The 14,066-nt window shown below is 47.3% G+C and overlaps 1 protein-coding gene across 1 annotated transcript; it reads left to right on the top strand.

Moving 5' to 3' along the window:
* Positions 1–183: 183 nt before the first annotated feature.
* POLR1E (polymerase (RNA) I polypeptide E, 53kDa) lies at positions 184–10,238 on the top strand (the record flags this gene model as incomplete). Its single annotated transcript, XM_009574326.1, has 9 exons — positions 184–269; positions 1,007–1,062; positions 1,459–1,603; positions 3,399–3,506; positions 3,989–4,085; positions 4,829–4,962; positions 6,142–6,223; positions 7,838–7,969; positions 9,909–10,238. Coding segments are annotated over 9 exons (1,000 nt in total), but the record flags the coding sequence as incomplete, so codon positions are not given.
* Between the last annotated feature and the right edge of the window lie 3,828 nt (positions 10,239–14,066).

The raw sequence follows: 14,066 nt of genomic DNA, 5'->3' as shown, positions 1-14,066 counted from the left end.
TATATATATGTATAGCATGCCTTGGAGGTAAGTTGGTTTATTGTGACTTTCTGAATGTGCTTGGAACACTTGTATTTGCAAGGCAAAACAATTGGCAGGGGATGGGGAATATACATGGCTCTGCACCATGTATTTTAAAACACTTTCACTGAACTGTCTCTCACTTGCCCCTGTTCTTCCCAGGTATTTTGTTGGTGTGTTAGACAAGGACTCTGGGCAAATAGAAGTCTATAATGCTGAAATATTCAACATGCAGCCCTTGCTGTCAGGTAGGAAGATACTGTGTTTAACCCCAGCACCAAAGTCACAGCATGCTAGACCTATTGACTGCTTGGTTGCTGACAGCAGTGCTCTCTATTGTCTTCCTGGCTGCTCTTTCTTCCTCATTTCTGCCTTATTCCCTCAGCATGGAGGAACGAGGATACATTGCACTCTCCTTCTAAGGCACTGCATGATGTGAAAAACAGAGAGAGAAGGAAGCAAGGTGAAATTTAGGGTGGAGTTAAGCAGAGAGCGTTATGGGTGGGAGGGTGGAAGGGCTGGAGTCAGTAACAAAGTTGTCACTGTTCAGAATAAGTGCAGCCTTGTCTAGGTATGCTCTGCTGAGGGAAGCCTGGAAATTGCCAGGTGAAGGGACTGGATCACTGAAAATCAAAAGAGCTTTTCTTTAGCAGAACTGCTTTCTGTAACTGAACCCAGGAGGATAACCCAAAGAATACAGTCTTTTGGGAGTTTATTTTTCCCCTGTGCAGCAGGACCTGAGTATTGCTGCAATCCATGCATTATGCTCATAGGCTTTATAGCAAAAATTGGCCTGCTTTTCCTTTTTTGTTCTAGGTACATACTCTTAAATTCAGTGTGTTCTTTAATTGACAAAGTCCTATGGAGGAGATCTTAAAGTGTTGTGCCAAGTCTTTCAGTAATGGATTAGAGCTAAAGGGATACCGAATATGTATGCTGTCCTGGCTGCTGCAAGCCAAGCATACTAACTTTTGTTCTTTTATAGATAACTTAATACCTGACGACACGAAGGATTATCAGAATAAATCCTACAGGGAGAAGGTAAAGTTGAAACCCCATATCGTATTCTACTGTGATTATCCAGCTAACAGTGGCAGATGATACTTGTCTGAGACTGTGGTGTTTGGTTTACTGCAGGGTAAACCTGTGCAGGTTCAGCACTCTCTCTGTGCCTTGGAAGTCTATAAGACAGCGCATTATTAGTGCTTAACTTGGCAATATTTTCATAATTATTTCAGACTTGATTACAATCCCAGTTACTTCCTGCCCCCTTGCAGATCAGCGCTTGTTCTATGGTTGGGTTGTGCCCAGTGAAATGTTTGAAGTTTTCTTAGAGAATGTGAATGTGGAACAAATGGTGGTTAGCTGAGTTTGTCTCTTAGATGCAAAGTGTCTTCAGTTCAGCAGTGTGTTTTAATTTGCTTCTCTCTTGCACAGATGGATTTGTGCATTGAGGCCTTTGGTACCAGCAAGCAGAAGCGAGCTCTGAACACTCGGCGAATGAATGCAGTGGGCAATGATATTCTGAATACTGCTGTGACAAAAGCAGCAGCAAACATTATAGATGCAAAGGGAGTAACAGGTAAGAATATTGTCTCAGGGTTTAATGAAGGGAATCAGAAGTGCCTTTTTCTGTCTGTTCCTTGCCAAGTATGGTAGGAAGAAGAAAGGGGTTTTCTTCGAGTGGCCAAGGAAGCAGCTGGCCTAGCAGCTGAGAAGGCACATGTGGGGAAACTTGCAAATCTTTCTGGTGGAAAAGGAACTGCTTCCTTCTGATCCTGCTAGACTTAGTGTGGGAGTTGCCTGAATGAGGGAAGGATCCTGTGGCATCAGTGTCCGTCCCTGCCCATTGTTGGGAGCTCTTCTGGGAGTCCCTGGGTATCAGTTTACTGGGATCAAGGCAGTACGTTCACCTGGTCTGAACTGAGATGCTGAATATTCATTAAGGTGAACTGTACCCTGGCTTCACAGTGGCATGTCTGTGGAAAATGGTCCATGCTCTAAACCAGGTCAGAGCCCCATCAAGTGCCGTCCCCAGTGCTGTTGTGAGCCGGGCTGATGGACTTGGGCTTCTGCTATGGAGGAGCCTACAGCAACGGGGAGTCTGCTGTGGCCTTATTGTCACTACTGCAGGGAAAGTTCACTCTCCAAAGCATCACTCTGATGTGGTGTTTCAAGGAGAGTTGATAGCCCTACTACTGAGTGCTGGTGAGGCTGCATCTGTATTATGTTGTCCAGCCTGTGCACCCCCCTGTGCCCCCACCCTGATCAAGAATGAGGTGGAGAAATGACAGAGGAATCATGGCAGGGCAACAAGAACAGGCAGGGGTCTGGAGCACACAACTGACAAGGAGAGGCAGAGGGAGTTGCGCTTGGTTAGTCTGGCAAAGAGGAGGCCAAGGAGGATCTAACAGCAGCCCACAGCTACCTGAATGGCAGTCAAAACCAAACCTTTCTCGGCAGTGCCAACAAGGGTCAACAGCGTAAGTTGCAGTGGTTCCTGGACCTTGGGAGGTCCACGTGGAAGACTGAGGGAACCTTCTTGCCTTGGAGGGTGGTGCAGCCCTGGGACAGGTCGCCAGAGAGGTGTGGAGGTGTGGAGTCACCATCCTTGGGGGTTTCCAAGCTTCGGCAGGACAAAGCCAGGGCTGCCCTGATGTAATGCTGTAGACAGTCCTACTCCAAGCAGAAGGTTGGACAGGAGACCTTCAGAGCTCCTTTCCACCAGCACTTCTGGGATTCTGAGTTTCATTGGCTATGAATGGGAGAGATGTCTGCTGACTATAGAACCCGTCAGCTCTCGTCCCTTGTGTTCCAGGTTGGACATTGACTGTGCTCTCAGAGCTGCTTTGTGCCAAATGGATGTCCAATGGAACCCAGGGTGCCAAAACCATATTCTGCCCACCCTGCAGGCAAAAGGTGCAGCAGCACACACTAGTTTGTCTTGGTGCACTTCTTCCCGAGATTTTTCTCTAGTCTGGAGTGGCTATTCTAAATTTTAAGGAGCAGAAAGTTCGTGGTAGAAGTGATGACACCAGTCTAAAACCCAGTATGCTCAATACATAGCAGGCATATCAAAAGCTCTCAGCCTTTCTGTGCCTACTGGAATGCTTTCTGTACAGTCAGCACCTACATGTGGCAGTAACGAAACAAAATGGGGAAGAGCTGTAGCATTTTCCTTACTACTGTCCCAAGTGAGATAAACTGAACTGGAGTTTTAAACTTTTAAAACTCCAGCTGTGACTAAACTGGTGTTGACCCAAGAACCAGCATTGAGTAGACTTGTGTTTAAAGGAAGGATTTGGGTTGCGGTCATGTTCTCTGTGTTTTTGTTTGCATGGTCCAAATACTCTCTTCTTTCCCGCTTCCCTTCAAAGCTTTGATCCAGGATGTGGCCCAAGATGATGTACAGAACATCTCCATCTTCCTCCCACCGTGTAATGAAGATGCTGACAAACCAGAAAATGTTTACAAGTTTGAGGACAGTATCTTTTTCTGTGGCAGAGTGGTTTCCCACGCCTGTAAGCCTCAATGCCAGTGGTCTGGCATGCGGGAGTGAGTGCTGCTAGGTGTGTGAATGAGCTGAGCCTTCTCCCCTCACAAGGCAAAAGCTGAGAACGGGGACATGCTGTGTTGAGGTTTTTGGGCCTGCAAGTCCTATATCCTGCCTCTTTCCTACAGGGAGCAGGATGATGTGCCTCCCTGATGGCAGAAGCTTGATTGGAAATAGTAATGAGGTCAGCCATGCAGGAGAATTGATTTGTGGTTGAGCCACAGTCCTTTATAGAGACCTTGTTATTGGCCAGCTTCCTAATCTTATCATTACATCCTGCCTATTTATAATTTCCTTCCCTCCTTCCCTGCCTCACACCTCCTAAAGCAAGAGTGGACAGAGCGTATCTCGGTGTAGTTCAGACCAGAAGGGAGAGAAAAGGCATGCTTGTTCTTTTCTTTAAAATCCTTCCAGTTCTGTCCCCAGCAGAGTATGAAGCATTGCAGGTTCCAGCAGCAGTCTTTGTTAACATCACTCCAGAAGAAATCACCAAGAAAACAGAGGATAAAAGGTAATGCTGCTGCAAACAGCCTTGTAATAGTCGAGGTGGGCCCTGTGAAACTAGTTTTTCGATGGGGCAGGATGGCTCCTGCTGCCAGCTCCACAATACCCAGGCTGATTTTTTTCAGTGCAGAGGGAGGACATTTGATCCAAGCATGGCTGAGCAACCTTGGGGAATACGGGGTATAGTTTTACAGGTGAGGAACTTGTGTGCACAGCAGTATGGCTGCCCTTTGGGGAACTGATTGCAGAGGAAGAGAGTGGAGGAATCCAAAGTGGAGTCTGAAGGCAGGTGCCTAGAAGGGGACCACAGAGCTGTGCTGAGCATGCTATGCCTGTGGCTGGGCATGTCCCAGCCAAGTACTGACTTGCTGTGGAAGTTGCTGTGGTTTGGCAAGCTGACATGGATGTACACTTAGAGCTGTTAAGCCCTTGTGCTGAGGCACTGAAGTGAGCAGGAAAAGCACAAACCACATCTCACTCACTCCATGTGCTTCCTGTCTGCCTGTGCCAGAGTAGAGGTGTGTCTGTGTGCCATGTTCAGAGCCTGCAGTTTCTGCAGCGTGGGGACCTTATTAGTAGCTGCATACTGAAAGCAGCTGGCTGAATATTCTGTGCTCACAAAGCAGCTTCCTGGGCTATCCTTTATAGGTGTCCAAGGAACTCTTCTCAAACAGCTGAGCACTGAAGTCCTGATGATGTAAACTGGTCCCTGGTTCTTTGAGCCTCACCTTCCCCCTCTTTCTCCTTCAGCCATTGCTCCTTTGTTTTAGAGGAGCTGAAGTTCCTGCCTGCTGATGAGAAAAGCAGAGATCACAAAGCCCGATGCCTCTGGTTCCTGGACACCCTTATTAAGTTCAGCTACCTGAAAGTGATCAAGAAGAAGCGTAAGAGAGTTTTCAGTTCCTCCACTTTTAAGCTACCTGCTGAGACTTGATTTGTAATTACTGAAGTAGAAAACAGTAAAGCTGCCCAGAACGAGCTGTGATCAAACAGCTAGCTGCAGCAGTTGCTTTCAGCCTGTTTCATACCGAGGTTGAGGAGCTCTGTGTTGTTGAGAGTTGTTAGATTTGCGTCTGCTGGGAGATGTATGTCCAATCCTTTTCGGTCCTTTCGTAACTGTTGTGCATCAGGATGGCACCATGAGATCCTCTTGGTAGGAGACAGGGTAGCTTAGATTGGAAATTTTGAGATTCTTTCTAGTTTATCGACAGTTCTGTACTTATAAATGTCTTTTATATTTTCACACTTTAGTCCTAAGCCAAGAGGCTGGAAATTACCAGCTCTCTCCCTCATCCAGCCTCCATATTCCAGGTGCAAGAGGCATACAGTACACAGTACATTCTTTATATCTCCTTTTGTGCTATTGAGACTTATTAGCTCCATGTGTGGATCACAATGACCATACCTCTTTTGTCTTCAGGATCTTTCTTTAAAATGGCAGGAACTGCTGTTCTCAAAAGCACTGCACAAAATATTTTGGTTGAGATTTTCAAGTCTTGCCATCCTCCATAGAACTTGTGTATCTGAGACTCCTTGTCAGTGCTGAAAATGTCGTTGTTAGCATTTTCAATGGCAGGGGTGTGGTGGAGGAGGAAATGGCAAGCCTGTCCGTAAATATCTTCCTGCATTGCTGGAGACACAGGAGTCACCCTGTAGGATTTAGTCAAGGAGGATGTGGAAATGTCTAGTCTTGGTGCTAATAGGAATTTGTTAGTGTAGTTTCTGTTTTAATAATATTTTGTGACAGGACCATATATTAAAAGGCAAGAATCTATTAAAAGAAATATATGTGTAGGCACAAATGCATGCATTTTAGATTGTCTAGTATTGAAGTGGGAGATCCCATTTGTAAAGAAAATAAAAGCTCTTAGAAGCCTCTTTCTGACCTGAAAAATGATGAGACCTAGAAATCAAGTGCCCAGGTTCCTTTTAGGTTCTGTGTGTTCCTGGGAAAAGGCCATAAATGTCGTGGTAATAAATGTGCTAATATGATAGCTGCAGATGGGCAGTACAAGGAAGGGTATGTGTTTCTCATTGCACTGCAAAACGCCTTTCTGTCCTAGATCCAATGGGTCCTGAATGCCCACACATTATTAGCAGGAAACTCATGAAGAATTTCACTTCACTGACCTACAACAATGGCAGGTAAGGAACTATGTTTGCTTTGATGTTCGTAAGGCAGAGATATACGGCAGAGTTCAGCTTGAAGGGCTATGGACACATCATCAGGAAACCTCCTACCAAAATGGAAGATGGCAGTAGCTTCTCTTGCTTCACACCCCTGGCCCTGTAGAACACTGGGTTGTGGCTGGTGATAGTCCATTTTAGACAATGCAGGTCTAAAACGTGACTGGAAGAAGCAGCGTCATGTGTGCAAAAGCAAGCCTGTGGATTTAGCTAGCGTGACCAACTGGGGTGCCCAGCCATCTGCCTGACATTTCTGGATACAGGATGGCAGAACGGGTGCTTGCTTTGCAGCTGACTCTTGACTGTGCAGCTAAACAGGCAGCTGTCCGCACATACATTTTCACTGTGAACCAAGGCAGCTGACAGATGGATGTGTCAGCTCTTCTACCATCCCAGAGTGGGTCAGGACAGAGGTAGTGTAGTGGCTAAATAATGGTGCTTTACTTATACTCACATAGTTTAGTTAGCATAACAGGGGCACTTTTACATGAACCTAGACCTGATTTGACTTGTTTGGATTCTCCATTGAAAGCTACACAGACAAAATTCCGTAAAGATTTGCACTGGTTAACTCACGCTGGGATGACACCCATGCCATTGCACGTATATGTTTACAGGCCAAAGAGTTCTGCCTTAGCTTTTCCCAGGCATTGCCCCACCAGCAGTGACAAGGTTTGGTATAGTAAGGTAGGGTCTGGTCCTGCCATGGAGATCAGCCAGGAGAAGCCACCACCCCATGACTGGAGCAGAGGCTGGGAAGCTACTGCAAGATCCTCCTTTCCAGCAGTGTCAGAGCCACTTGTGTGGTGCCGAGTGCTGTCTCACTGCAGGGAGGACCTCGGGCAGCTATCGGAGACTGCCTTTGACCAGGTGGCCCTTGGCTGCAGCCTTAAGAAGAATACCGCTTACAACTATGCAGTTATAAATCTAGATAAATGTTTTCAGCAGTCATGTTGAGTGGAAGCACCAAAATGCAGGCAAGAGTGAATAGTATCTTCATTCTTGCCACAGTGCCTTCCCCACACTCGGGGAGCCAACAGCCTCTCTGCCTAGAATGCTGATGCTTAGCTATTGCACAGCTGCACTGCTGTTGTTAATCTGAGATGAGCAGAGAATTTGAGGATAAATGGGCCAGCTTTTGTCTGAAGGCTCAAACCAGTGACGAGGGAGGATTGCCAGCCAGGGATCTGCTTTGTGTGGATTGTGTATTTGAGGTGCCATTAGTAGTTACACTGAATGCCTTCAGAACAGCTTCCCTTTGCTTTCCTCTTGCAAGGGACCAGCCTGCCAAAGAGACTGACATGCCATTCGTTGGTGATTTTGTCAAGGCTGCATAGTGATAAACAACCCCAGGGGCCTGCACTTCTGAACAGAAACGGGAGCATGTGAGGAGGACAAAGAAGCCTGTTATCAGAGGCCCCTGTGATCAGAGGTCTCTGTTGCTTTGAGCTCTTTTTCGGTGCCTAGCAAAAGTTAGTCGTGTCTAACTGGGTTTTGTCTGCACCTCATGGGAGTTGTGTTTTGGGTTCACTGACACTCCACATCTCATGTGTTCTCCCTTTTGCCATGCAGTGTCCAGAATTTAATCTCTGCATCCATGAAGGCTAAAATCACAGCATACGTCATTGCATTGGCTCTGCACATTAACAACTTCCAAACAGACCTCACCAATCTGCAGAATGACATGAAGCTCCAAGAAAGCAGGTGAGTTGTCTTGTTTGTTCATACCTGCTGAGATATGCTGTGATCCTCCTACAAAGAGCCTGGGGAGAGAGCTCTGGAGCCTCTCTGGCACCTGGGTAGTACAGTGATACCTGCTAGTGAGTCCCTTTTGTTGTAATTGAACTGTCTTTTATGACTGTTGAAGCTTTATTTGGAGGCCCTGTTGCTTGTAAAGGAGGGTGGTTATTCATCTCAAACTTTGAAAGGGCACTTGTCACAAAGAGGTCCTCAGGTACATCAAGAGGCTCTTCAGCTATTCTGCAGTGAAGGAAACTGAGGCACGCAGCACCAAAATGGGCAGCCAGGGCAAATTCCAGGACAAGACCTATCCACTGCCACCCAGCCCCGTTTCTTGCCTGACAAATCATACCACTCTTCATCTTCCTGTCGTCTGTGCCCGTTCTTCCTGCAGAGCTCCAGTTCCTGTTAGGTACCAGTCTGGGTGTAAGCGCAGGTTTGCAGATGACTGCAATAGGAAAACTAGAAACAGGGATTATTTTCTCACAGTTGCACTGTGAGCCTGTACTTTACATGGTGTTTACATGGAGGATTCCCAGGTGCCTAAAATTTACCCACTCTGGGCTTGGCACCGAGAAGATTGGTTTTGTTTCTAAAATACTGATGGACTTGGACTTTTCAGCAAAGCATCATGGGGAGAGGTTGTAGGGAGAACTGCTGGCCAAATCAGGCCAGTGAAGGTGAATGGGTAGAAAACAGCTTGCAGAATAAGCTTCAGGGCAAACAACCCTTGCTGTGTTAGGTTTTGGGGGCAGTTGTTCTCTAGATTTTAATTTTCCATGGAAGAACACAGAAGTGTCGTGCACCTGCTGTTAGCTGCAAGACTTGCTTTTCCCAGCAGGTGTCAGCCGGAGCCTCCTGCCAGCTCCTCCAGCTTTGGGAGCTGTTTGCGCTGTTTGCCTCTGGCCCCTGCAGAATAAATCAGGAATTGAGCAGTTCCGATCAGCCAGTCCACTGTGCTTGCTGGGAAGTCTCCCAGCAAGCAGACATCAGCTCAGCAGGCAGCTTGTTAATGCTGTTTGGGAAGGGATCAGGTAGCCCCGTTAGTGACTGTTCAACCATGCTCATTGGTATCTCTCTCCCACCCTGTCCTGTTCTGTGGATAATGTGTCCCAGCAAGCACAGTGGACTGGCTGATCGGAACTGCTCTCATCATCCCACTTGATGGGATGATCCTTGCTTGGAGTGGGAGGTTTGGCTGAAGAACCCTTTCCAACTGAATCTGTTTGTTTCAAGATAATAAAGCCAGCTGGGAGGATTCTGGGACTTGTGTGTTCTCAGGACCGCAGCTGAGGCCAGGACACCTGTTTCCCTGCTAGCTTCCTTTTGGATGCACTTTGTTCTCTCTGTTTGACAAGCCTCCAGGTGTGTTCTGGCTTGTGTAGGGTGAAGAGCTTGGGCAAGGTGTATCTCAAACAAGCCCCTCTTTTTACAGCTAAGGATGCTGAATTTTAGTGGCTAAGAGGAGATGCTCTTGCTGTACTAGGTTCCATTCATCATACCACGCATGGAAGATGAGTGCACTGGGAAGTAAACATGGGCTGCCAGCAGCAGCAGCTGAACAAATAACACCTGTTCTCTTCTTTGTAGGGAAGTGGAGAGCAGCGTTATTTTTTCTCAAGTCAGCTGGCCATTGAGTAAGGCAATCTGGGTTTATAACGCTTTCCGAGGTGGTGGTGCACAGCTCAGTAGCATTCTGGCCTCCGCAGGAAGGCTAGCCTTTGTAGCCTTTGAATACTTCCAGCTTCTGTCTCCTTGGTATCCTTGAGATGCAGAGAATGCATCCTGCTTGCTGCCAGATGCCTCCTGGCTTCTCCCTTGATGCAAAAAGCTCTTGATCTTGTGTCATGCTACAGAAGACCTGTGTGCCCCGCTGACACAGTATTTCTCTGGTGTTTTCCAGGATGATGGACATCGCAAAGGCCATGAGGTTGAAGGTCTCCAAGGCAAAGGGGCTGCCGGGACTTGAGAATGATCAGAACCACAAGCTGGGCACTCTCTCTCTCCCCTTGCCTGTGCAGAAGGCATCAGGGAACCAACGGAAGCGCAAGAAAATGAACTAAAATGTCTCTGTGAGGTCTGAGCAGGGGCAAAACAGTTCCTTTCTCAACTGCTGTTCTGTACACAGAACATCATGGCGATGCTTTTGTCTGTTGGATTTGGCTGTCCAGCATCAGCACATGAAACCCTGTCTCAAGGCTGGGCTGGAACAGATGTTCACCTCATTAAACTGCTTTTTTTTTTCTATTTATGTAGAAAAAGCTATAATAAAACATCTGTCTTTTTTCCTGTCTCTATGAGGGGAGAAGGATGTAGGTTTGCTGGAGCAAGCGAACGTGGTTTGAAACTGCAGGTCCTCCACTGACTACTGTTTGGTTGGTTTTGGCAGTGACCTGTTGGCTTATGGCCCATTTTACCCCTTTTTCAGACGTGCAGAGTAGAAAGCATAGAAATAGACAGAGTAAGCAAAGCATTAGTTACACACAAATTTGGCTCTGTCTGTGTTTGTTTCTCTAGAGTTTCAGTGTAATTCTCTGTTGAAAAAGTGTAAAGATGCAACAGAGAAAATACTGCTGCTGCTTTCCTTATCCTGGCATCTTGCCTGGAGGAGGGAAAATTCTCCTGGCTCAGAGCTGTTGTCATCTTCAGAAAGGGTGATTAGTTTGAATCCACAGCTGGATTCCCAGTCCTTGGGAGAGAGACTTCTGTGTTAGTTTCTCTGTATTTTCGCTCTAGTCCTGGGCTGTAAGCCTCATTGCAGATGTTTACTAAGCAAGGAATGTAAATTCCAGTGATGTAAATTCCACAACCTCCCTGGGCACTGTGCCAGTGCTTGGTCGCCCTCACAGTAAAAAAGCATTTCCTGATGTTCAGAAGGAGCCTCCTGTGTTTCAGTGTGTGCGCATTGCCTCTGGTCCTGTCAGTGGGCACCACTGAAAGAGCCTGGCTCGTCCTCTTTGCACCCTCCCTTCAGGTATTTATAGACATGGATGAGATGGTCCTCCTAATGCTGCCCAGGACACCATTAGCTTCTGCTGCAAGGGCACATTGCTGACTTACGTTCAACTTGATGTCCACCAGGAACCCCAGGTCCCTTTCTGCCAAGCTGCTTTCGGGCTCGGCAGTCCCCAGCATGTCTAGCTGGTGCATGGGGTTGCTTCTCCTCAGGAGCAGGACTCTGCACTTCCCCGTGTTGAACTTTGGAAGCTTCTGACCTACCCAGGCTTTGTTCTCAAGTCCTTGGTAGAGAGAATTTGCTCAGGGAGCTGATGTGGCTGAAACTACTTTTTGTGGTTTTTTAATTCTCATTGGGATCTGGTCTTCTGCGTATCAGAGCCAGCAGCTCTGACTTAGATGGGTATGAAGCACTATTCTGAGATATATAATTCGTTTATCCTCTTTATCTAAATCTAGCTCATTGCTGCTGTGTTTCAGATGGTTGATACAGGCATGAGAAGGGGAGCAGACATGGATCACCCTGACAATGCCATGGATTTTTGGATGAAAAATTAACTGCTGTTGCAAAGCTGCTTCTGTGTGCCAAGGCGAGCAGAGGAGTAGAAAGCAGAGGTGGTTGCCTGACAAATCGAGCAAGAAGTGATGCTCTTTTCCATGATTTGGAGCCACTTGCAGCAGAGATGAGGATGTTAATAGCTTCTCTTGGCATCACTGCTGTGTGCAGCAGACTCTGTTCTGACTGCATCTGAGAGCAGCACCCCTGATTCAGGGAAGATGAGTGCTAATTTAGTCCAAATGGGAAAATGACTCATCTGCAATGTGTCTCACTATTAGCCGCTGCACTTTGGAAAGCAGCTATTCGCCTTCCCGATAACACGGTAGAGTTAGTCGCTATACGGAAAAAAGTGCCAAGGCTGGGATGTGGCAATGGGGGAGGGGGACCTGAGATCCTGTCATGGGGCCAGAGAGATGCCCGTCGGTGCTGGGCAGCCCCCACTGAAGCAGGCAGGACAGGGCTGCATGCAGGTGCCATGAAGAGGACTCTTACCAGGTGTGAACTACAGTAAGATGTAGGTAGCCTAGAGAGACTCAGAGCCCCCAGTCAAATACTCTCATCCCTGTTTGCATCACAGAGAGGGGAGTGTGAGTACGTGGTTTGATCCCTGGGAGACAACAGGAAAGGTTGAAAGGAGAAATCCAGTAGCAGTACGGAAAGATGCATTGCTGGAAATGAGGAGAGGTATTCTAACACTCTGCTCAACTTCCCGGGGTAACCTTACTCGAGAGCACATGCTGGACATTGAGAGTGCAAGAGACTGGGAGAGAGGCCGTGCACTTCTCTCCAGAGGCAAGTGTCCAGGCTGCTCTGTGGGAGACTGGTGGGCATGGCAGCCACAGGTTAGAGAACGCTAGCCCTTGCCAGAGCGCAGTGCCACCAGGACAGGCTGCCCAGGAGCAGGAGGGCCATGGCCACGGCTTTCCTTGGATGGCCACCAAACGGCTCTGAGCCCATGCTCCGACCACACCACACCTGCCCACAGCTGCTGCCTTAGCAAGGACGTGCCCTAGCCAGGCAGCGTCGGCATGTGTGAGCCAGCACAGGAGATGAGGCAGGACCTACAACAGGTTGCATTGTTGGAAGCATGTTCCCGTGGGAGCAGGGTGGCTCCCATGGCTGCCTGGTTTGAAGGTGACCAGAAGCTCTCCCCATTGCTCCTCTGCCACCACCCCAGGATCACTCCAGTACTTCACTAGTGTACAGACAGCATTGCAGTCCTCTTGATAAGGTGTCTGGCCCCCAGATAAAAGATTCCACAAATTAGGCTGGGTGCAGGCTCTTTCTCACACCTATAAGTGTAGGACAGTGTTGGGTTGGAGTCAGCTTCTCTCGGCGATGTTGACATATTGTCTCACAACTGGTTCCTGCACAGACAGCAGGAGGACAGGCACAGCAGCAGGGAGGCACTCAGCTTTCGCCAGTGCTGCCTTTCTGGAAACAATGAGCTCTAATTAACTTATGAGCAGACAAATGCGCTCTTTGAGCAAAGCAAAAGGCAAGGTCTGTGCTGTGCCAAGAAGTGCCCATGCAGGTCATGTACAGGCGCTAGGTTTGCACAATGTTCAGGTGGTGAAAAAGCCAGCAGAGCTCCAGATTGTGCCATCAGCAAGCTGCTGGGTCAGGGTGGCTGGGGGGCTGTTACCCACTATGTCACAATGAGTGCTTGAATTAGGGGTTTGCACAAGTACAGCAGCACCCCACGCTACTGCCATTATGCTCTCTAACCTATCCACTGTAATATAAGAACATGAAACATTTTATGATTGATTAGTGAATGCCACTGAAAGTTAATTAATGAATGCACACTGAATTCTCTCCACACAAGGAGAGAGTACTATTTTCTCACTTTGACTCTGAAAGTCCTAACTGACCTGACCAGTCAGAGTCTCAAGCACATTTAACTTAAAATTGGAAGATTAATTGGGAAAGCAAACTTTATTTTTGCTTTCCTTGTGAAGATTAAGTCAGTATGAGCACTTGGATTTTTTCCATAGTGATTGATAGTATAAACATTAACATTTGAAGACACTATTTGAACTCTACTTCCAGCTCAATCTGTTGGAAGTTTGAAGATACATGATCATGTGATCTCTTCCAGGTCTTACTCCATATATTGAAATTAACTGCTTACTCATATTCTGCTATGTGAAGTGAGTTAAACTATATGTATTTTGTGAGCAATTTTCTGTATGCCTGCTTGACAGCATGTGGATCCTCCATGGTGCATTTTGTTGCCCCAAAGTACAAAAAGCACAGAATGAAAAGGATATTAAAGCTGTTGTAAAGATCCCAGGTCTCACTGTTTTTTGTTTGTTTGGGTTTTTTGGGGTCTGGCTGATGGAATTCAGAAGCCTCTGGGAAGTGCCTGAACACAGATGTTGTCCTAAACCCCAGGGTTCAGACCACTGCAGGCAGCCCCAGGCATTACAGGTGCCCCATCTTATTTTTTAGATTCTCAGCATTGGCTTAGACGTATGTGCAAGTTCAGCCCACTCCATCTTCAGTGTGCCAGAAGAGTCTGTGCCTCCACATCTATTGCAATTG

This window comes from Fulmarus glacialis, unplaced genomic scaffold (assembly GCF_000690835.1).
Source record: "Fulmarus glacialis isolate BGI_N327 unplaced genomic scaffold, ASM69083v1 scaffold13870, whole genome shotgun sequence".
Lineage (NCBI taxonomy): Eukaryota > Metazoa > Chordata > Aves > Procellariiformes > Procellariidae > Fulmarus > Fulmarus glacialis.
Note: the sequence above shows the minus strand (reverse complement) of the source record. Positions and strands in the feature narration are given on the sequence as shown.